Source organism: Lonchura striata, chromosome 8 (genome assembly GCF_050655825.1).
Source record: "Lonchura striata isolate lonStrDom1 chromosome 8, ASM5065582v1, whole genome shotgun sequence".
Classification (NCBI taxonomy): Eukaryota; Metazoa; Chordata; class Aves; order Passeriformes; family Estrildidae; genus Lonchura; species Lonchura striata.
The window spans coordinates 31437727-31461733 of NC_140710.1; the positions used below are offsets into that span (position 1 = coordinate 31437727).

At 47.1% G+C, this 24007-nt stretch overlaps 1 protein-coding gene across 1 annotated transcript; it reads right to left on the bottom strand.

Annotated features, from left to right (window-relative positions):
• Positions 1 to 1462: 1462 nt before the first annotated feature.
• LOC146766810 (uncharacterized) lies at positions 1463 to 9608 on the bottom strand. Its single transcript, XM_085586857.1, has 3 exons — positions 9101 to 9608; positions 6952 to 6982; positions 1463 to 5676 (listed from the first exon to the last, which is right to left on the bottom strand). Exons 1-3 carry the CDS (start codon positions 9263 to 9265, stop codon positions 5324 to 5326), a joined length of 549 nt encoding a protein of 182 aa, XP_085442983.1. The 5' UTR covers positions 9266 to 9608; the 3' UTR covers positions 1463 to 5323.
• Positions 9609 to 24007: the final 14399 nt, after the last annotated feature.

Sequence of the window (24007 nt, forward strand, 5' to 3'; positions counted from 1 at the left end):
ATGCTCTGCCCAGGAGAGGAGCCAAGCATTCCTACCTGGATCCAATCTGACCTGGGAACAGCACAGCAGCCTCTGCCCCCTGCATTCCCAGAGGAGCAGCTTTCTTCCCCCTGCATTCCCAGAGGAGCAGCTTTCTTCCCCCTGCATTCCCAGAGGAGCAGCTTTCTTCCCCCTGCATTCCCAGAGGAGCAGCTTCCTTCCCCCTGCATTCCCAGAGGAGCAGCTTTCTTCCCCCTGCATTCCCAGAGGAGCAGCTTTCTTCCCACTGCATTCCCAGAGGAGCAGCTTCCTTCCCCCTGCATTCCCAGAGGAGCCCAGGCCCATCTCCGCCAACCCTGGAGCTCCAGAGGAAAACTCCCCCCTTGTGCAGGATCCTGCTCCAGCAGAAGCACAGCTGGCACTGCAGGAGGGCTGAGCCCCCCTGGGATGGGACTGTGCCACCTCCCTGACCCACAGGCTGCCAGGGCCTGTTCTGGCAGTGGGGTTTTGTATTACTGTATTGTTTATTTGGTTGGGTTTTTTTATTATTATTTTCTTCCCTATTAAGATCTGTTATTCCTGCTCCCGCATCTTTGCCTGAGAGCCCCTTAATTTCAAAATTATAATAATTCAGAGACAGGGGGTTTACATTTTCCATTTCAAGGGAGGCTCCTGCCTTCCTTAACAGACACCTGTCTCTTCCAACCAAGACACCTTGATGAATTCTAGAGGGCTGTGGTAAGAATAACTAAAAGCAGCTTGGCTGGAGCACTCTGTGGTTTAAGCTGTCTAAGTACATTGTTATATCTCTGCCTACTGTGCTGTTTTTGATGTGCTTTGTGGCACTTTCTGGATGGATGAACTTTCAGAAGAACACTGTGCACTGTGATTGTGGGAATCCAGAGCTTCCCTCTGGCTGCCCTGGCTGCCCTGGGACCCTGGCAGGGGTCAGGAACCCCCCTGGACAGAGCCCCCAGAGACACTGGCTGTGATCTCTGGCCATGCAAAAGAGTTTTCAATCTTACAGGATAAATTACCAGCTCTGAGTGTTGGATATAAGTAATAATTAAGTGTGGCACGGGTGCAAAAGTAAAATTTTAGGATTCTAGATGAGGGGTTCAAAGGGGACAAGATGGAGGAAATTGGGTGTGTCTTGTCCTTTTTCTCCTTCTTCATGCCCTCCATGTCTCACTGTGGTGTTGGCATTTTTCTGTTGGTTCAGGCTGGGGACACACTGTCCAACGTAGGTGACAGATATTGGCACGTTCTTGTAAATGCAGCCCAGGGAGTTTCTGGTATTTAATGTTTGTAACATCCCACTGAGGGCAGAGCCCCACACGCTGCCCTGCAGGACAGAGCTGGGCAGGGCAGCAGAACATGGTAGAGATAAACAGAATAAACAACCTGGAAACCAGCACAGACCAATTATGGCTTCTACTTTGGCAGCGGGACTGAAAGACAGAGACTTTCTACAATCTCAATACCACAGATTCCAACATGTGATGATTTTCCTCTCCTTTCAGATGAACAATTGACTCTGGAGAGTGCGAAGTACCAAGATGTGGGGGTGACAGGTGGCTGTGGCTGTTTGTTGAACAAAAAACTGCTGATTATATTGTGGCTACTTGTATTATCGTGTTTATTTGTTTAAAAATCGGATTATTTCTTTTTTAGGACTACATTTTGGCTAACTTCTAAAGGGACTGAAATGTCTCCTTCAAGGGCAATTTGCATCTCTGGTCCTGGGGAGGCTGTGCAGTGTAGTAAGCTTCTGACAAAGCAGAGAAATCCCCTCGTCCTGTTGAAAAAACAACCACAATTTTTTTTCCATGGTTGAAGGCACATGACTATCTATTTATACAGTCGATCTCATGATGTATTCATTTTCTTTGAAATTATACTTCCTATAGATTTGAAAGCACATTTAATTAAAATGCATGGTGACATAAAGAAATACACCGCTTTTTCACAACCCTGCACTTTAGTGAAAAGGCTTTCCAAGAGGCAAATCTGAATTTCAAAATGTTTTAAAAAAGGGAGTTTTAATGTAAATTATCTATTTGACAGTTCTGCATAGAGATTTTTTTTTCAGGGAGGCAGCGTTTCCATACTGAGGCATATGGGGTAACAAGTCTTTTGGATCTGCTGTGCATTCCCAGATGCCAGGGGCGAGGCAAGGAGGAACATTTAAACCTTGAAGGAATCCAGACACTGGCATTTGGTTCAGCTGGCATTGATTACTCGTAAAGAAGGATAAGCAATTAGAACTGGCATTCAATTGCTGGTCATCAGCCACAATCTGCCAATGTCCATTTGGCTTTTTCTCTGGCCAGGCTGGAGAATGAGAGTGTGAGTGAGGGATGGCACCTCTGTCCTCCAAACCTGCTGCTGCTCTGCAGTGCCCAGCTCTGGGGGTGTTGTAGCATGGCTGGCAGGCTGCAAACCCTGGGGCTGCAGCTGTTCATGGGCCAAATCAGCTGTGAGCTCAGAGATCCCACTCCAGGCTGCAGCAGGAATCTGGGGCTGTGGGACAACAATAACTTTTGAGTCTGACAATACAGCCGCTCCATGGAGTGGATGTGCTGTAGTCTCTGGATTTCTTTTAAGGTCAAGATCAATCTCAAGCCAAAGGACCTCGTGCTACTGTCCAGCAGTGCCAGGCTGGACTGTTCAGAATGGACAGGGACAAGCAGGAACTCTCCGTGTGTGCTGATTCCAGTTTTGGAGCTGGTGCTCTGGCACCTGATGCTGCAGCTGCCAGTGACCAGAGAGGCTCTGGATGCTGCAGCATTCCCACACCTGTCCCTTTGCAGTACTTCATTAATTTAGCTTGGGAATATTTGTTTTAACAGTGCCCCCATTATGCTAAACCCATTTAGCACATTCAAATGTCGCCTGCTGAAAGGAGCTGGAGATGTGCTGCTGTGTCAGCAGCACTGGTGGGTTCCTGGTTATCCCCAGGAGAGCTCTGCAGCTGATGGACCCCACAAAAGCAGGCTGATGCTGCTCCAGGGAGGCACAAAGGGAGGGGGTTGCCTGCCTTTTGAGAAGGAGGGGGAAAAAGAAATAGGGGTCCAGCAAGAGAATAAATGCAGGAGACAGAGCCTGGGACTGGGTGGCTGGGGAGACGAGCTCTGGTGGCTTCAGATCCTGCTGGAAGAGCACTTGGATAAAGCTGCGTGCTCTGCACCAAGGCAGTTTCTGGAGCATTTAACCATTAACATCCTGGCACAGCAGCCACGGGCTGTGGCCCAGACCCACCAGGTTGGTGGTCCAGCAGCTGGACTGTCCTGTCCCTAGCAGAGTCCTCCAAGGGGACTCTGAACCGTGTCCCTGCAGAGCCTGGAGCTCCTTGGTTTGGCTGTGGGCCCTGGGATGCTCAAGGCTGTTCTCACCCCAAGGAAGGACTCAGCTCTGCTGCCTGCGTGATTTTTGATTCACTAAGTGAAAGAGAGGAGGAACTGGAGCACTGTGATGATTTTCCTCTCCTTGAGCTTAGCTGATCTTTGGGGTCTTGGAGCCAGATCTTCAGGCCAGCTGTTGCAGGGTCTGGGATTTTGCTGGTCTGATGTGCAGAACAAGAAGTTCTTCATCCCCAGCAGACCCTTTTGGGCTTGCTTTGCCTCAGAAGTAATTGGGGAGGGTGGGTGGTGCATGGAGCTCCCCGTGGAAGATGCCTGAGTTCTGCCCTGGGACTGATCTCACTCTGTGCTGACATTGCCAGCCTCTCAGAGAAGAAGAGGCCCTTTAGTGAAAGCAGATAAAGGGTAGAGAAATGTATCAGTCAGTTATTTTTTCAGCCTGTATCAAAGAACTGAGATACACTTGCGGTTTGTAAGGGTGTTTTTTGGTTCTTTTTTTTTTTAATATATTTAAATTAAGGAATCGACAAAACAATGTAAGAACTAAAGTATCATTTTAATTGGTAATAGCTTGTATGAAACTGAACACAGGACTACAGACATATCTGCAAAACTTGACTCTATGTTCTCTGAAGTTACAATACATAGAATATAAAATTGTAAGAGCAAATAGCACTCCTAACTGCCTCAGTCCACCCCAAGTAATCATTTCTTTCCATCCAACTTCTCAGTTGCTTTGCTTTCCCATGAAAGTCCATCCCCAGGGCTGTGACAAGCTGTGAGGAATGGTAGGAGTAGTCATCCACGGAGGTCCAGGAGGCAGGAAAGCAAAAACCAGAGCCCCTGGGAGAGCCTGCCCAGGCAAGGGAGAGGAGAGCCAGGCTGTGAGCAGCTGGGCTGCTCTGCAGCCACAGCCACCCGCTCCTTGGAGAGCACTTGGCCTTTGCTGAGGTCCTGAGGCGTTCTGTGATCTGCAGGTGATCCGAAGCTCATTTTGGGAAGCACAGCAGACAGAGCCTGGAGTGAGCAGGTGAAGGATGCCCTGCTTCCCCGCTGGCTCACGCCCTCCCTGCTGTGGTGCTGGCAGTGCTCTGATGCCAGAGCTGTGTCTGGGGGAACGGGGGGGTGCTCAGCCCTTCCTCATTTCATGGCAGGACCGTGTCTGCCCTGCCCTGCTTGCAACACCCACTGCCCAGCATAGAAAAAAAATTCTGGGAACAGCTCTCCAAGTCTCCATCCTCTTGTCTCCCCTCTGTGCTCACTCTCTTCTACCATTAGGTCTCCTCCACAGCCTCTGTGGCATGCAGCAGCCTCGGCTTTGTGCAGTGATCCATCCCTTTGGTATCTGCCTGGGCTGCATCCCAGGCTCCCTGTGCTGGGGCTGTCTGCACCGTGGCATGGAGCTGCCTTGGATTTGCACTGCTTGAGCTTCCCTGGAAAGCTCCTTGTGCTCTGAACTACCCGTGGAGATGGAGCTTCCCTGGCATGTTTCCCTTGCTAGTGGCAAGGCCGTGGAGGGGCCTGAGAAGCTTTTCTTGTGTTGTTTCTGAGCCATTTTGTGCCTCTGTTGTGGACAAGTTGCTTCACTGGCAGGTTGTGCGGGAAGGATATAAAATATCTTGTCTTTATGTAGCACCTCTTGTTAGAAGGGACCCAGCTCTGAAATGCACCCAGCTGCAGAGTAGAGCTCCTCCCCAGCTCAGAACGGGCTGAACATAGGGACTTGTATTTCCAGGAACTCAGAGTCAACCCCACAATGCATTGAGATTCTTTTTCCTCCATCCTTTGCTCATACTTTGTGTCCATCAGCAGCCATTCATCATTACCAAAGTTTGCTGTTCACTGTCACTGCAGGACACAAGCTTCCTATGGCACGTCTTCCAGCAAGCTAAATTTCACCCAAAGAGACACTCCAGATTCTTCATCCACGACCTAAGGTTTCCTGGAGGAAATAAGGGAGGAGCTGACTCTGAGCAGTCCTGCTACATTTTAAACAGGCCCCAATAAGTCTGATTCTCTAGCAGGCTGTCATCTGACTTGTCGTTTTTCTTACAGGACAGCTTATCTCCCTTCTGCAGGAAAAAGGGTCTCGCAAAGTTTATTGTGCCATTCACATATCCCACAGCATTGTTGAGGGCAATTGTTTGGTTTTTGAAGAGCATCATTGTAAAAGGCTCTTTGAGTGTCTCCTTGCGGAAGAGCTGAGCATAGATGAAGTATTTGCCACTCTGCTGGATGATGAGGTACTGCCCTTGGCCCTGCACAATCCCATTGCACTGCTCCAATTTCCAGTTCCAGATCAAAACATCTGGGTCTTTTGTCGAGGACTCGTTTACTGAGGAAAGCACAGACAAAATGGTGTGGTGAGTAATTATGTCCAATGATAACCTTGTTCAGTACATGAGCCTGTTTTATCACTGTTTCCCATTCTCTCACTCCCCCAGGCAACTCTTGACTTTCTAACAATTAATATTTTCTTGTTATTCTACATGATGTTATTAAAATTATTATTGATCATTGTTTTTGAGTTTACTGTCTTTTAAGAAGTGCTAGAAAGGGGTCTCAATCTGCCAGGAGAGGCTGTGAAGGATCTCTGTGGCTATGGGTGCTTGGAGGTGCTTGCTGCCAGGACAGCTGAGCTGTGGAAGGCACCATGGAGAGGGGGGATCTTCAAGACTGAGGGTTGGGTCTGAGCTGATCTCTAATACCAAAAAATTCCTGGGTGGAATTTCAGCTGGATCTGAGAATGATGAGGATGACAGCAATATTGCTGGCTGCTGTGGTTATAGCACTTCAGGAGGGGAACAGTCATTAGGTGAAATTCTATGTGTACAGAAGTTTTTCATTGAATTAATTAAACTTCTCTGAAGGTCTCAGCTACTCTGCAGGGTGCTACTTTAGAACTGCCCTGGGGTTTGCTTGGAGAGCTGGTGATTAACACCCAGCAGCAGTAAAAGTGATGAGCCCTGTTGGTGCCTTGAGAGGTTCCCTGCAACAGGGGCTGGGCAGAGTTAAAGGAATAAAGTAGGGATTTATTAAAAGGATGCACCTTGGGCGGTACAAGAGCCTGGCCATGGCTACACCCAAGATGGACCCCGAGTCACAAGTTTTCACACTTTTATAAGTTTTGGTCCATTTCCATATTGGGGTTAATTGTCCAATTCCAGCTCTACATTATGCAGTCCCATCCTCTCAGTCTGCTCTCCTCAGTTCTCTGCACTTTTTGGGCCTGAAGCTGCAATGTGTCCTTGGTTCTGGGGCTGGAAAATGATTGTTTTGTGTGACTGAGCTGTGAGGAGAACTCACCAACACTTTATATGAAGTTCAGAGTTACACACTAATGCAGTACAGAATCTGGAAATAAAAGCCCAAACTTAAGGCATCACTGTGGGTTTCACAGGCTATTTTTGGGGAGGTGCAGCTGACTCACACAGAGAGAGGCAGCTGCTAGCTGCCAGCCCTGAGTGCAGAGCTGGGCAGCTCCGCTTTCACAGTGCCCTGGGGACTCTGTCAGTGCTGACCCCTGTCCTTAAACAGCACCAGGCCTGTGACTCTGTCATCTTATGTCACAGCACAAACCAGAAAGCAGGTCTAGAATCTCCATACTTACAAGATCCATGTGCCCAGCATGACCCTGGTGCCTGTGGAGAGAAGCAGGGCTTGGTCAGTGTTTTCTCCTGTAATTTTCCATTTATCAGTGAACTCAGTAGAGGAGCATTACCATTACAAGAGCACAAAAGCATTCTCCCAGGAAGAAAAGTTGTTTTTCTACCCACCATTAGAAACACAAACAGATGTTTTCCAACAAAGTTTTGAAATACTTAAAATAGGTCAATTTTTTCATATCCATTTTGGTGGTATTTTCACAAAATTTTTAAAAAATAATAATAATTACAGAAATAAAGACAACCAACCAGCAGTGACCTGCAGTAGACCTGGTAAAAGTTCTATATTCATCTTGGGTGACAGGATTTCATTCCATGCCTGGACTCAGCTCTTATGGATGCTCACAAGCGATGGCTCTGTGAACAAGGACTTGACTTAAAGCCAGTGCATAAACGTGGGAAGCTGCACGGCACTGTGCTAATTCACCCTCATTAAACCCATGAACCTTTCCTTCTGTGCAGCTTGGAATGACTCAGACACATCAAATCAGCACTAGCACACCAGCCAGGCAGAGCAGGGAGGACAGCTGCTGGCTTTGAAGCCTTCTTCCCTCTCAGTGCTGCACGTGCTGAGCTCAGGGAGACAGGCACTCCTGCAGTCAGTTCTGCAGTGCCTTTCCAGCCCAGGCAAGGAGGTGTCTCCACGGGTGCCCTGCTGGCAAACTGTCCATGGCAGGAGATCTCAGTCTGTCTCCGTGACTCACGGCTTGGGCTTTGTTCATGGAGCTCTTCCTACACAGCAGCTCTGCTCTCCCTCTGCCAGAGCCCGTAAAAAGCAGATTTGGGATCAGCTTAAGATACAGGGACCTGGTCCTGCCTCACACCTCTCGCATCTTCATGAATGCAAGCTCAGAAATGCTTGGATTTGCTCTTGGAGCACAACGTCGTTCCTTCCTTAGGAGGTTGCTGTCCTGAGTGCTGGGGAGGCTGGTGGCTGCCTTGCAGGGAAAGGCTTTCACTGCCCTGTCCTGCTTTCCCCAGTTAATAGGAATCAACAGTCCTTTCACTTACTAAAGAAACTTTCTGTTTACTAACAGAAAGTTAGTAAACAGAAAAACTTTCCCGAAAAAAATAGGAAGGGAAGGAGTGGAATATGTGTGAACATCTGTGTGCTCATTGCCATCAGGGGGACTCAGTTGTAACTGCAGCCACAGAGCTGGTCCTTCACAGCTCCCAAATGGGTGATGGAAGCTGTGGGTTTGGGGCTAGAAGTGGATTAAAAGCAAATCATTTATTTTGGGTTTTTTATATTTTCCTGCTATAAGGTGCAGATAACATTTCTCTCTTGCAGGAATTTAGCAGACTTCATATTTTATTTTTAAAAATTCTGCACCTTGTAGGATCAGTCCTCAGAGGGGTTTCTGGCATCATTATGCCCCAAGCAGCTCCCAGACCATGAGAACAAACTACCCTTCCCCTTAACAGAAGCGGACTTTTTCCTCATGGCTTCCCCTGAAGAACTGGAACTGGAGGGAGGTACATTACAGCGGGATCAACCTGGCATCCAAAATTAGTTCTTGTCTCCTCCAGGACACAGATTCACATTTTGGAAAACAGAAAATAAGAAGCTGATCTGCAGCCCATGAGTCACTTGGCTCACCCTGTATTTCTGTCCAGTAGCCTGTGTACAGTTAGAAAAAGCTCATTGCGATTAACTCATGAAATGCAGAGCAAAACTTGGTTCAATAACTGGTTTTTGTGCTAGATTGTAAAAACCAAGTGTGAAAAGGCTTTGTGCCTGGTGAATTACCACAACTTCCCAGCCTCTCTGGTCCCTACACAGCATCATCACTTGATATCAGATTGGAACAGTGCACATCATTGGTGCAGGAGAAGAAAAGCCAGAGAAATAAAACCTGACTGTTTTTTTAAGCTTAAGGAAAGGACAGGAAAACACTGAAGACATTGAGGAATTGGTGAGAAATTAAGGGATTGGTGAAAACATTATCAGCTGAAATCTTGGAAACCTAAAGCATTAGCACTCCTCAAAAAGGAGAGAAATACTAGTTTGGAGTTAGCTGATAGCATCAACACAGTACTGTAAATAATTAGGAATACTACACTCCAGAGTTAAGAATTTTGCTTTGTCCTTACCTGCTGATGATGGAGCAAACAGAAGACGATGGGAACCAAGGCTGAGATAATAATCAACACAAAAATGAGAGGATGAAAAGCCACGGGCAAACATGTGGATCTCCTCTTCTCTGGAGCATCCTTCCCATTTTCCAGCATGGCTGGTGCCTCCATGATGCTCGACATCGGTACAGCTGGAGGGGAGGATGAGCATGCGAACAGCACCAGTGCTGAGGAAGGAACTGGACAGCATTTTATGCTGGTGATTTCCCCATGCTAATAAGGCCAAGAGGAGGAGCCACCAGGTTTCATCATCAGCCCAGGCTAAAAAGCAGCGAGTTTGCACTTCCTCACCAAACTGAGGCAGGGAGCTTTCAGCTGGCTCCTGGCCCAGGAGGCCTGAAACGAAACCTGCAACGGGCTCCAAAAATCACCTCGGAATATCAGCACAAGGGGTCGAGGCTAAAAACCCTCCAGGGGGCACAGAGTTCACTGGATGGGGGATGAAGGGGTGAGGTGCCAAGCACAGGAACCTCACCCTACCTGCTGCAGCTTCTGGAGGTGCCAGCCCTGGCTTTGCCCTGGCTGAGGAGCTGTCAGAGATGGGATCTGGTTCTCATTGTGACCACAGAGGCGATGACAGGCGGGCATTTTCCAGCTCCCTGGGAACATGCTTCATGCAGTAAAAGTGAAACCACACTCACTCCAAACTGTGACGCCACTCAGCAGTCTTGGCAGCAAAAGGGAACAGCAAATGAAATCCAACTGCCAACCTCCACTTCCCCCTAATGCCACTACAGGACAAGGAAGAGTAGGAAAAGGGTTGGGGTTTTGTGGATGGCTTTCAATTTGTAGTTTGAAATGAGCTAGGTTTCAAGGTCTTCCTGAAATAAATTTTAGCTTTTCGTGTTCTATATTTTTTTCTTACCTGCTTTTTTCAAGGTCTTCCTGAAATAAATTTTAGTTTTTCCTGTTCTATATGTTTTTCTTACCTGCTTGTTTGAGTTCTGTATTGTGGGAACAAAACTGTGATTAAAGTGTTGTGTGGAAAAGGCAAAAAAAAAAGTTTAATAAAAACAAATCGGCTTGAGAAATAAAAAACAAATGTAAACTAAAAAAAACCCACCAACTAAAAGAAATATTTTAACTGTCAACCTTGAAAGTAGTTTCGATTTTTACATTCTGCACATTCTTTTGAGTTTCTTTTAATACGAAAAAGCGATCTTCATTGGCGTTTATTTAGAAAAGAAATTCTGATGTCACAAAGATGTCACTGAGAGATCTCTGCCAGCTCTTCTGCACTCCCTTTCTGGGGATGGAATGCATGAAAACTGAACTTTATAAACTTTACTCTTGGTTCCTCTCTGCCTCTTCCCATCCTGTGGGTGAAACCTCAGCTCTTCTGGCTGCATACAACCAAAATTAAATATCTGTGTGGAGCTGCCTGCTGGGGGCTGGCCCCTGGCAGCCCCCTTTGGGGGCAGCTTTAGGGCAATCTGTAGAAAAGGGGAGCCTCGGGGTGACTTTCCTGTGTCACCCCCGCAGCCTGCGGAGGTTTCCTGCCTGGCTCGGCAGTGATTTCACACGATTGATGGCAAGGAAACAAGGTACTTTCCACAAACTCCTTCCAAAGGAAATCATTTAAGGACTTGGCCTGTGTGGGGAGACCTTTCGATCTATAGCTTTTAGCTCTACAGGGCTATTATTGCTACCAGAGATAGAGCTCGGGGCAGAAAATGTCAGTCCTGGGATGCAAAATTTGCCAGTTACTTCAATAAATGCAGGGTTTAAATGAGAATGATCACACAAGGGTGGGATCATACAGGACCAAAAAGGGTCTGGGGTTAAATGCTTCTGAATATTGGACAGGTTGGGCTCTACCTTGAATCCAGCTAATATTATATTTATTTTATATCCATGATGTCATGTTACATTAAGCATGGATCCCGATGTGGCCCGCTGTGTTAAGGGGCAGCACTGGAAGGAAGTGGCCAGGGGCTGTAAATCTGCCTTTCCATGGTGTTATTTGTAAAATACAATGCCAGGGAGAGAGCCCTGGCACTGCAGCCCTGTGCCACCATGCCAGCGATGCCACAAGCCCTGTGCAGGGCAGGAGGCAGCAAGCAGAATTTCATTCTGCAGGTCCCACCAGCCTCAGCCAGGCTTGGGAGCAGTGAAATCCCTGTTTAAATTAAGGCTCTCTCTCCCTCTACTTGCAAGAATATTTAAGGCTCATCTCAACTGTATTTTGCCTACAGACTCCAGCAGTTTTTTTCAGCCAGTGTTTAACCTTGTTGCTTTAAAAAAAAAAAAAAAGGTCTCAAGCCAAGAAGAGCAGAATATTCAATGACAACCAGATTTGGGCTCCTTCTCTCCTTCTCTTCCTCATTTCTCACACTTCTCAAAAGCAGCCTCAGCTCTCGGAATGGGATTTTGCAACCAGTGTGTAAATTGACAGGATGCCCATTGTATGTTGTTATCATCCTTACTTTTCTTTTATTTTTCTCCCTCCTCACAGTCCGTTGGGAGGTATGGAAACAAATTTAGTGTAGGAGCAGTTGTGCTCTGCATGGAGGGACACAGGGACATGATTTAGTGGTGAACATGGCAGTGTTAGGTTCATGGTTGGAGTCCAGGATATTAGTGCTCTTTTCCAAACTAAATGATTCTAAGGAACAGGGTGTGACTCTTCCTTGCCTTTTTGCCCTTACTTCCCTTCTCTGGTATCTTTAACACGAGTATTTGGCAGGCTTCACACTGGCAATGCCACAGCTCAAAATACACAAAGTTAATTTCTGCCTTTGAATGTCCATTGTGTTGGAGTGCGTAGGTGCACGTGTTCTACTCCCTGCCAGTTTCTTAATCCAAAGTATCTGTTCAAATGATTACAGGGACTATCATGCTTTACTGGGGACCTCATTTGCTCTGCCTAAGCCCAGCCCTGGGGACTTGTGCTAATGGCTCAGGCATAAACTGGAAGCAGCAAATTTACCACACGCGTTTTCGGGCAGGAACTTTCCGTGACTCTGTGTGGCACTGTGCCAACCCCCGTTAGCAGGTTTGTCCCAGCCCCTCTGCCTCAGATGCACTCTGGGCTTTGCAGCCTGTCCTCTGGGCAGCTGCTTTCCAAAGCCCCATAAATATCTACATTTTTCATCACCAAATAAGGCACCACTGGTGTGAGCATGGAGTTTGCTTTAACCCTGACGTAGGTGTCTCAAATCCTGACCAGCTTGTTCTCTGTCAAAACAAAGATTGCCCTGTCTTTACTTTGTGGTGCAGCCTGCATTTCTGTGTGTTTGTGGGAAGGCTGGCATGTTTCCAGCTATCACAGCTTTCCAGGAATATGAGAGAGGCTTAAGGAGCATAGGAAGATCCTTGAGGAGGTTCAGCCTTAGTCTACAGGAGCAGAGAAAGAGAAAGAGAAGAGAAGGAGAAAGAGAAGGATTGATTAATTTGAATTTCAGGTCTCTCTGTTGCACCCTGTGTCTGGGCACTCCTGCTGCCCTTGTTTCTCCCAGACTGAGTGTTCTGGGGTCGCAACAATATCAATGGGCAAAAATGGGAAAAAAAACCAACCTGGGGCTCCGTGGGGGAAATGCCAGTAGGAAGCCACAGCAGGATGCCTTTTGGGGCAGCCCCTGGGCACTCTGAGCCCGTCTCAGGGCCACAGGCTGTGCAGCTGGCACAGTGCTAGAGGGGGGACCACAGTGGTGAGTGCCCCGGTGGGAGTCCCAGGTGTTGGGAGTGAAGGAAGTGTTTGGAGTTCTCTGGCACCCTGTCCTGGCTTGTTTCTCATGCATTGTCTGCCCTTGCTTTCTCTGTTTGTATCTCACTCAGCCCCTGGCTGCTAGGTTGAGCTAGGGGGGCTGTGATCTGAATTGTGGCTGAAATCAGGGCTGGGTGAAGGCACAGTCTCGTGTTAAATGGGATCCTGGAAATTTGCCACAAGGGCTGAGTGTCTTCATCAGCCTAATGAAAAAGTGAAACCCAGAGCAATTGTGGAGCAATATTGTCTTTGGCTGTGTTTTCAGCATGTGCTGGGGTTAGTGACAGCTGAGAGCTGCCCTTTGGGCCAGGCATGACAGTGGAGGGAGACCTGCTCCAGGCTCTTGGCAGTTCTTGCTTGAGTGAAGGATGTCAGAGACACCTAAGCTGTCAGAGCTGCAGGGACAACACTTTGGGTATCCTGTTGCAAATGCAGATTTGTCAAAGATCTTGAGAGTCTCATTCCAATTGCCCAAGTCCTGCATTGAAACCAAAACAGGGGCAGAGGACTTCAGAGAGAGACCTAGTCCTCTGTCTGGCACCTTGGAGGAAAAGAGTGATTTGCCGAGTTCAAAACTCTAAATATTTCTTAGCCTTTGTCACTGGGGTTGGAGGAAGCAGTGCAGCCTCTTCTCTGCAGCCTCTCACTGCAAAAGTGGGGGAGTTGTGGCGTGAGAGTTTAGGTGGAAACAGTGTGAATGGGACGGGTGAAAAAGTGCTAATTATGGTCTTCCAAAGACACCAAATAGGGAAGTGGTTGCTGGCATATTTGCACTTTCCTCACCCAGAGAGTACCAGTGGTCATGGTTAATCTGGAAAATCACAGTGGTTCTGCACCAGTCTCAGCAAATGTTTGATATTTGTAGATGGATGGGTGAGTTCATTTTCCAGCTCTCAGTAGAGCTGTTGCAGAAACTTGATGTTTGTTCTCTCCTTCAGCTGCAAGCACCACGTGGCCAGGGAGGTCCTCTGCCCACTCACCCCACCCCGTCCCATGGCAGGAGCACCATCTGCTCCTGGCATGGTACCTGAATGGAAATTGTCCAGCTAAGGACCCCAGAGAGGTCCTCTGCTCCAGGTCTTCATTCTCCTTAACAATGTGGGGTTTGTCCTCAGTCTCCCATGGGCTTCCAGGTTAAGCCTTGGCCCCTTTCCTATGCAGCGTGGTCAGGCTCTTCCTTTCTCTCTGCATCAGTCATTTATGGACAAAACTTTCCAGAGGACAATGGGACTCTTGGGAGATGTTTCCCACATCTCCAAACACCCCAGTTTTCCTTCTGGTCATGACTGATTCATGCCCTTACAGGAAGTGGGGTACTTGGTTCTAGACTCAGCCCTCCCACACACACCTTCCAGCTTCCTCGTACAGAATGATTTCTGCCTTTTCCAGCCAGTGGTCCCAGGACTCTGCAGTCCCCAGGTGCTTTCCTCACAAGCTATTCACTCCTTAGTGCAGTTCTACTGCAGATCATTCCTGCTCCTGAAGAGTAGGAGCTTGCACCTTCTTCCTCACTTGTGTCTCGTTTTTTCAGGCACTCTGTCCAGGCCATTTGAATTCCACCCTGCCCTTCTGTGACACTCTTGCTGTCATGCCCAGGTCTGAGACGTGTACCTCCATACCCAGCCCTGCACATAGCACATTCATGCATATGGATTGTAGGAAAATGTGGGCTGCAGGAAAGGAGATGGGACCAGCAGGTCTGGGGAGGGGGTTCTGCCCCTTTACCCTGCTGGGGTGAGACCCCCTCTGGAGTCTGCATCCAGCTCTGGGGCCCTCAGCCCAGGAAAAACATGGATTTGTTGAAGTGAGTCGAGAAGAAGGCCACAAAAATGATCATGTAGATGGAGCACCTCTCCAGTGGAGAAATATGAGAGTTGGGGTTGCTCAGCCTGAAAAACAGAAGGGTCCAGGGAGACCTCAATGAGCACTTTCAGTGTTGGAATTTGAGGCATTGATGATTTTGAGATTGTAAAAAGTTTTTGGTTTTTTGTTTTGTTGTTAAAGAAGAAGTTATAATTTGTTTGTGCTGGTTTTTAAGGTTGTTTATTTTTGTTTATTTATAATATGTTTTGTTGTTTTGTTGTAGGTTTGTTTTGTAGGGTAGTGTGTGGGGTTTTGCTCTTTAGTGTATATATTAGAAATTATGTATGCTATATTTATAATAATGTGTTAATATTTATTATTTATGTTGAATAGTGTGTTTTTAATTTAAGTTAATAGAAAAACGTTAACATTATAGCGAAATATGGAGGGTATGAAGAAGGAGAAAAAGGACAAGACATACTTAATTTTTTCTATTTTGTCTTTTTTGGACTTATAATTTAGAATTTTAAAATTTTATTTTTGTATTTGTGTTATACTTAATTATTATTTATATTAAATACTTAGAGCTTGTAATTTATTTTGTAAGATTGAAAACTCTCTTCCATGGCCAGAGATCACAGCCAGTGTCTCTGGGGGCTCTGTCCAGGGGGGTTCCTGACCCCTGCCAGGGTCCCAGACCTGCCAGGGCAGCCAGAGGAAAGCCCTGGACTCACACACTTCAGTACTTATTGGGGGCTAATAAGAAAGTTGAGGACTGACATTTCAGAGAGACAGGACAAGGGGCAATAATTTTAAACCATTATTTTAAATGGTTTTAAAAGAAGGTCAGTTCAGATGAGATGTATGGAAGAAATTTTTTACCATGAGGGTGGTGATGCTCTGGCATGGAACAAGTATGTAGCAATGTCTTTTCCAGTGTGGGAGGTTGTGTACAGAAGGATGGGACTCGGTTTTTGTGTGACATTTCTGAGCTCTTGGGTATGCTGTGGAGTGCAGGGGTGCCTGGCATACCCGGGGCATGTTGTGGCAAGGAGCCCAGAGGGAAGAATGGAGGAAAAAGAGCAGTTGTTGCCTCATTTTGCTCTTTCACTTGCCTTACAAATTGCTTTAGGAAAGTGACTTACTGTTTGTTTATTCACCCATCCTGCTCCTCCTCTGGCAGAGATCCCAGATTGCTGAGATGGGAAAAAGAAATCCTTCTGAAAGCTATGAAGCCTTGGCATGGTTCTTTCCCAGCCCAGGGCTTGCGTCACCCACCCAGACACTGAAATTTTTGTTTTAACCTGTCAGAAAAACTTAGAGCTTCTGCATCAGCATCTGGCAGCCTGCCTCTCTCTGCTTCTGCCCTGCCTGGTAAAATGAAGCTGCCCTGCCCTTGCTGTCCCTGAGCTCGGAGCTGCGTGTCCATTCTGGGCCAGCCTGCCAGGAAACCCAGCTCTGAAAATGCTGGCTGAAAACCTGGGTTGCTTTTTAGTTCAGCATTGCCAGGGTGCTGTGCAGTGGGAGCCAGGCACCTCTTGCCTTCCCTAGTGGCCCCCAAGGGGCACAGCCCAGCTGTGGGGTGAGCACCCAGCCCCTGGCCTGGGCTGTCCCTGCTCTCCCCAGCATTGCTCGAGGGTGGCCGTGCTAATTAAACACTCTTATCCTTGGGCATGGATGTCTTTAGCGTTTCCCCCTCCTGACTTCTTCCCATTGCATCGTCAGATGCTGCTTTTATTTCCTCCATGCATTTGAAGAAGCCCTGACAGCTGGGCTGTGTCATCAGCACCTCCAGTGCTGCCTTGCACAACTCCCTGCCTTTGTTACGTGAGCTTTGCAAGAGGGGATTTTTTGCCCTGGCAGGGCAGCAGATGACAAGCACTGCCACAGGGACACCCAGGCCTGGCACATGGCAGGGAGCTGCCCACACTGGGCACAGACAGCCTGGCCTCCACTGCTGTGGTTGGGCTGCTCAGCTCTGAGGACCCATTTTTTGGAGTGTTGCCCTTCCCATTCAGCCTTGTACAACGGTGGTTGAGCTGAGTGGGCTCAGAGCCCATCCAGAGTGGTGTCCTGCCTTAGACACCAGGTCTGATGTGTATTCTGTTTCTTTCCTTTCAGCAGTTTCTGAGGGATTCCCTGTGTGTGAAGGGGCTGCTTTCTGAACCTGTCCAACCTTTCAGCTTCCTCTTATAGCAATCACTTCAGCAAGTTATTTTATATGGCCTAGATGCATGGAAAAACTTTTAGAAGTCCTTGTTTTCCGTTTAATCCTGCTATCTGTTCATTTAGTGGGATGCTCCCTTCTGTGTGAGCTCACGCTGTAAGGAGCAGCCAGCACAGATCCCGTGTCACCCTCCTGATGCTTGTGGGTCCAAGGGTCCATGTAGGGTCCTGCAGCTGCAGGGTCCTCGAGGCAGCTCAGGCTGCTCCTTTCTCCTCTGCCCATCCATGATCCTGGGGCAGAGGCAGGGATCTGGTGGAGAAAAATCTCTGGAATAAGGAGCTAGGATAACCCCAGTGCAGGGTTTTTTGGAATGCGCAGCATTGCGCCAGCCAGAAGACCAAAAAGACCTTCTGTGCAGTTTGTGGTGAGCAAAAACCATGTCATTAATTCAGCAGCCATGCTGTGCTGCGGCCCACACCCTCACAAATGTGCTCCAAAAGGACCACAGGCTCCAGCAGGCACGTGCCAGTGGCCTGTCCCTCATCCTCCCCCATCCTCCCTGGGGACAGCAGCACACGCGCGTGCTGGGACACTGTAAAAAACGCCAATCACTTGCTTTTTAAAATTTTAAAAGTTTAATAGTAATAAAATGGTTATAAAAACAATAATACAATTAGAGTAATAAAGTTTAGAGTTAGGACAATTACAAGACAATAAAAAGCAAAGAATTACAGACATCCAGATGCTCTCTGACACTAAGTCACGACAAGCATGACTTGTGAACAAAGGAATCACCCTTAAACCAATACACTTGTTGCATATTCATACATCCTTTCTGGTTATGCATACATTCTATTCTAAACAAGAAACTCTGTCTGTTGTATGTCAGCTGTTTCCTTTAATCCCCATGGCGCTGAGTCTGAGCAAGGCCTGAAGAAATTCGCTTCTTCTGATAAAAAAACATAAATTCCTCTCCTTTGGAAGATTTAGGTGTTCCTCAAATCGAGTATCTCATTCCTAAAAAGAAAACTCCCCCCACATACATAGTCTCTATTTTAACATTATTTTGTAACCTAAAACTACACTTAACACAATACGTAAGAGAATTAATACAGCAACATATAATATTCATTGTATCATTTGCCAAAAGCCAATCATAAATATGCATTTTTCACAACACCGTGACCAGCCCCTGCTGCTGGGCTGCCACCCTCAGCAGCTTCTCCTGCTCTGCTGGGACCCCCCTGTGCTGTCACACACCCCTGGCTCCTGTCACAGCCCCTCAGCAGGAGTCTCCTTCCCGTGCTCGCCGATGGCTCCGAGCTCTGCGCAGAGCAGGGTGGAAATGCCAGGAGGAAATCGGGCTGGGGACCCCCACAGCCCCCCAAGGCAGCCCCTTCTCCCTCTTGCTTGCCCAAAGGCAGGGAAGAGACATCCACACATCCCTGAGCTCAGCCAGCATCCTCCTCCCCAGCTGGGTCACTGCCCACCTCTCTGCACCTCTGCTTTTGTAGCTCCTGCCGCTGCTGTCTCCAGCATGGCTTAGAAAAACAGAGTCATCCTCAGCCCAGACCAGAAGCAAGGAAAAAGAAAACCCCATCCCTTCAGACACCTCTGTGCATTAGCACTGCCAGCTTCCCCAGATTTGTGTTTCCTTGCACACATTTCCCAACATCTGGGAGATGTCCTGGACAGATCCCATGGCTTGTATGAAATGTTTCCCTGGAAGAATGTGACTGTCTGGTTTATGAACTGAAAATTTGTAAAGATCAAGAAGGAGAAACATCTGCTCTTGCAGACAAAAATGTTACAAGTTCACATATAAGCAAAACATTTATTTTTGCTTTTAAGGCTTTTATTTGTTTGTCTTTGGAAAAAAACAGTGTTATTTTTGAAGCCTTTTTTAACAGAAAACATGGAAATGATCTTGAAAGGAATCAAGAGAAAATTACTGCCTGTACTGGGAATGTGCCTTCATTTGTTTCAAAATAAAGTTAATAGAATTGAGTTCAACCCTTCAACTGATTTTATCCAACTACTGATTTACATTCCTTGGAGGATTTGGCAGAAATTAAGGTATTTTCACCCAAATCAGGTATGTTTCCTCCCATAAGGGACAGTCACCAACCTTATCCTAAAATCTGACCTTTCAAAGGCAAGATACTCGAGAGATTGTGTCAAGAGCTGCCACTTGAGTACTTTGTGGACTCCAACCCCTGCCCACTGACCTCGTCTCACCTCTGGGATCACGCTTTATTTGGGAGGTTTCACAGCAACCTGTGCCTGGCTGCTGCACGCCCTTACCAGGACGCAGGCAGCAGTTCAGGAGTTGGTTTTAGCAGGGAGACGGGGCAATCCCCCAGCACAGCTCAGGGGGCTGGAGCACAGCCAAGCAGTTGGACAGAAGTCTACCTGATGGTGCCTGCAGGCTGGAAAGTGAAAGCCAACCCTCTCTGTTCCTTCAGCTGCCTTGTCTATTTACTATCAGAACAGAAAAGCTGGTTGAGACTCGGGCAGAAGAAAAATTTAAGATTGAAGTCAGTTTTGCAGCCATAGTGAGTTGTGTTTTTCTTTTTTTGCCCAGCCCAGAAACTGGTGAGCTGGCATTTCTAGCTGGAAGCTGTTGCATTCGTTTAATTATCAACCTCCCTCCCATCAGCATCCCCAGGCAAAATACATGAAACTTCTTCCCTGTTTTTTTTTGGTGAAACAAGATGGCATTTATGGACAGGCTGCTGACAGATCTCACTGCCCACACAGCACCTGGCAGGATGATCTCATGTGCTGCAGGGAGCTGCACCTCTCCCACCAGAGGAGGAGCAGGCAGGGAAGGTGCAGCCGGAAAGGAGGGGTATTTTTATTTTTATTTTTGTGTTTGCAGAAATTCTCACCTCAGGGCATCCGGGAGATTGCTGCCAGGAAGGTCTTGTGGTGGCAGGGCTGTGACATTCCCTCTCACTCCTGCTGTGCAGCAATGCCTTGGGAGCTCCACACCCACACAGTGCTGCTTTTGTTGGCCAAGATTCAGATGTTTCCTCCACGCATCCGAGCTCCCACTGCCCGTGTGTGCATCACCTGCCAGCACATCAGGAGACATCCAGACCTCAGAAGTGGAGGGATATCCCAGGCATCTTTTCCCCCCGAGGCTGCCCAAGCTCACTGGCATGCACTGTAGATAGAAGTCTCTCTGTTGAGCCTGAAGCTCCCTGGGCAGCTAATTTTGTCACCCTGACGTGACTCTGTGCCTGCTCCCAGCAGTGAGGCTTCTTCTCACCCTGCCCAAGTTCTGGGACAATGTGGATGGAGATGGGAAACAACCTAAACCTTCATTACCAGGGACACTTGAAAAATCAGGCAAAGACTGAATTCTGCTGGTGATGTTGGCCTGCTTTTGCATGGGGAAAACATCCCACATGAAAGACGAGCAAGAGGCATCGTTCAGGTGAGACTTGGCCCCACGATGAGACCTCTCCCACTGCTCCGTGGCAGCCACCTCAACCCTCCTGCTGAGCTTGTGTCACCCTGCAAAGGGATGGGGCAGGCAGAGCGAGCCAGAGAGACCCCAACTCCAGTTTCAAGGCTGTGATGGGTGGCACATCCTTCGTGGATTTTGCTTTAGGGCCTGTTTTTGTCAAAACCAGGTGCAGGAGTAGAGACCAGAGCTCCAGTCCTGAGCTGTCCTTTCTCTCCTTGGCTTAGGGGCTGCAGGCTGTGTGTGTGTGTGTGTGTGTGTGTGAAGTCATGGCTGTGCTGGCTGCTCTCTGAGCTCTGTGGTAGATGGGGACCAGCCCTAGCCCCTGTCTGAGGCTGCCTCCTGCCCATTGCCTCCTTGTGTCACCTCCTGCTGTGTTCATCCCTCGCAGCTGTGACCACATCAGCAGGGAGGAAAACTCTCCATCCATCCTCTGCACTGTGCCACAGCAATTCCTGCAACCCCCCATGGTTGGTATTTCAAGCTGTAGAAAGCCACTCCAGCAATTCAGGACCATTTCAAATGAAACTGTGAGCCCAGGCCTGAAGTTCATTTTCCCAGCACATTGCTGAATTCATGCCCTGCTATTTGCTGAAGTTGGTCTCACAGGAGCTGGGAGGAAAACGTGGCACACCTGGCATATCTTCACCTGTGTGAAGGGTGTGCAAGCATTGCAGAACAGACTCAGAAATAGCTAAACTGAGATGGGCAATCCTCAGATATTTGTGACACAATACCCCTAACCGCAATCCCTGCTCAATCTCTTAATTTGTCGTTGCAGTTTCCTGGGTTTGGAGAAAGTGCAAGTGTAAAAGTGTTGCAAGAATGAGACAAATGTACTTTCATTTGAAGTCTTTTAACATACTCATGCTTTTGATGATCGTGGTCAGGAGGACAAGAAGAAAAAGTTTCAGACCTCAAGGTCTGACTCACTGTGCTCAGCTGGGGACAAAGGGTGCAAAACATGACAAAGTGAAAAAGCCAAGCTGCTCTCACACGCCCTTGGGGCCACAGTGACCAGATAGTGCTGCTTCTCCAGCATAGAACTGGTTAGACAAAGCCACTCGTTCAGAGCTGTGCTCCAGAAGTGCAAGGCCAGAAAATGTTTCCCTCAGGGTGGGGTTATAGTACAGCCTCAGGCCCAAGGAAAATAACACCAGAAGTGAGACATCTGATAGGCATCAGTGCTGAACAAAACACTTTAATTAATGGGCTGGTGACTCTCAACAGATAAAGTAATTTTCCACTACTTGAGAGAAGCTCTTCCCGTATGACTTAGGACTGTTCTCTGACTAAGCTAGCTTGATTTTCAATCACAATTCTTGTTTGAAACAACATGACTTTCCATGCATTTGATGTGGTGAGTTGTGTTACAGACGCCTGGTGCTGGATGATTTAGCCCTTTGCCCTGGGGAGCTGCTAAGCCAAGAGCTGTCCCACCCTGGGTGTCCTTCCAGAAGCCTTCCAGGGCTAAGCACAGTGCTCTTTATGGATGTGGTCTGTGAGTGAGGCTTTCCAGGATCCCAAACAAACAGTTCTGGGGAGTTTGTGTGCAGGAGCTGCTCCCAGCTCGCCTGCAGGTTGAGAGCTTGCCCCCAACACATGTGGAGGAGCCACTTGTCTCTCAGCAAAACCATCTTCACAATCTGCTTGGAAAACCCCTCAGAGCTTTCCTTGCTCTCTCTTTTCCTCTCACCCTTTGGTGATTTTGTCTGTCTCTGCTTTTTTGATCAGCTGTGTGAAAAACACCAATCACTTGTTTTTTAAAATCTTAGAAGTTTAATAGTAAAATAAAAAATAGTAATAAAATTAGAGTAATAAAAATTTGGACAATGAGGATTAGGATACTACAAGACAATAAAAAGCAAAGAATTAGAGATGTCCGGATGTTTTTGGACACTAAGCTGCCAAAAACATGCCCGGTGAACAAAGGGAACACCCTTAAAAACGCCAGCCTGCTGCATATTCATAAATCTCATACACGACGCATAAATTTCTTGCAAATTAAAAACTTTTCTGGTTTTTGTCAACTTCATCCCCTTAATCCTGGTGGTTCTATAAGGATGGAGAGAAGGTGGAAGAATGTTTTTTTTTTTCTGATAAGGAGGCTGTAACTCTTCAGGGTTTGTGTTGCTGTTATCTCTGTGTGAAGAGATTCTTGATTATCTTATCCCTTTCTTGAGCTAGTAAAAAATATCTTAAATCACATAGTTTCTATTTTAACATTATGTTAACACACTACTTAAGAGAATTAATACAGCACAACTTTCTACCATTACACATATAATATTGGCAAAGAGCCAATCACAAAATATGCATTTTTCACAAGCTGTATTTACAATGTGAAGCATGGCAGGTGTTAATTATGCAGCACCCTCTGCTTCCACACAGTTTGGGTTTTGATCACTGATTCAGCCTCCTCTCTGGTCTAAGGCAGCTTTCTTTACTCAGCATTGTTGTGCTGACCTCAAATTTTTGGGGTGTTAATGGTGTGGCTGGTGGTCAGCTCAGCCCAAAACCAGCTGCAGCACAGCTGGAGCTTCTCTGGTCCAAACTCTGTGCAGGTCCCTATGGGAGGCTGCAGGCCAGTACAGGGTTCTGTCCCTCCATCGGTTTCTTTGCAGGTGTTTTTGCAAACCCAGGCATGGGACTGTGAAAAATGCATATTTTATGATTGGCTGTTCACAAATGTTACAATGAATATTATATGTGTAATGTTAGAAAGTTATGCTGTATTAATGCTCTTAAGTCGTGTGTTAAGTGTAGTTTCAGGTTCCAACATAATGTTAAAATAGAGACTATGTATATGGGGGGAGTTTGCTTTTTAGGAATGAGAGTTTTCTTTTTAGGTTTGAGGAACACCTAAATATTCCAAAGGAGAGGAATTTATGGTTTTCTTATCAGAAGTGAATTTCTTCAGGCCTTGCTCAGACTCCAAGACACCATGGGGATTAAAGGAAACAGCTGACATACAACAGACAGAGTTTCTTGTTTAGAATAGAATGTATGCATAACCATGAAGGATGTATGAATATGCAACAAGTGTATTGGTTTAAGGGTGATTCCTTTGTTCACAAGTCATGCTTGTTGTGACTTAGTGTCAGAGAGCATCTGGACGTCTGTAATTCTTTGCTTTTTATTGTCTTGTAATTGTCCTAACTCTAAATTTTATTACTCTAATTGTATTATTGTTTTTATAACCATTTTATTACTATTAAACTTTTAAAATTTTAAAAAGCAAGTGATTGGCATTTTTCACAGGACAAAGGCGTGTGTGACTGTACCCACAACAGCAAGGAGGAGCCCTGGCTTTTCTGGAATGGGCCACGTGAGGTTTCTGGTTGCATCCATGGCAGCAGAGTCAGTGCAAACATCAGGATTTGGCACGTGGGCCATGAAGCACTGGCTCGGGAAGGCAGCACCTAACCCTGCCTCTAGAAAGGACATTTTTGGGGAAAGGATCAAGCATAACACTAGGAGATGATTTGAGTTATTGAAACTAACTGGAAAGGCAGTGAGATTTTTCTCCTGTGAGCTGGAGCAAACATTTTCTTGGAAAGTATGGGTGCTGCTTGGGACTGTGGATAATCTGAGTCTTTTCAGGGTGGGTGAGCAGCTACCAGAGTTACTTCTTCACATTTTCCGGGGCAGAACACATGGAACAATAGAATTCTTTAGGCTGGAAAAGACTTTCAGACCATCAAGTCCAGCTGTATT

Coding starts and splice junctions, on each gene's coding strand:
- LOC146766810 (XM_085586857.1), bottom strand. CDS start 9,265: ATGTCGAGCATCATGGAGGCACCAGCCATGCTGGAAAATGGGAAGGAT. Junction 6,983..9,100: donor GTTTGCTCCATCATCAGCAG/GTAAGGACAAAG, acceptor TTCTCTCCACAG/GCACCAGGGTCATGCTGGGC. Junction 5,677..6,951: donor ATGCTGGGCACATGGATCTT/GTAAGTATGGAG, acceptor TGCTTTCCTCAG/TAAACGAGTCCTCGACAAAA.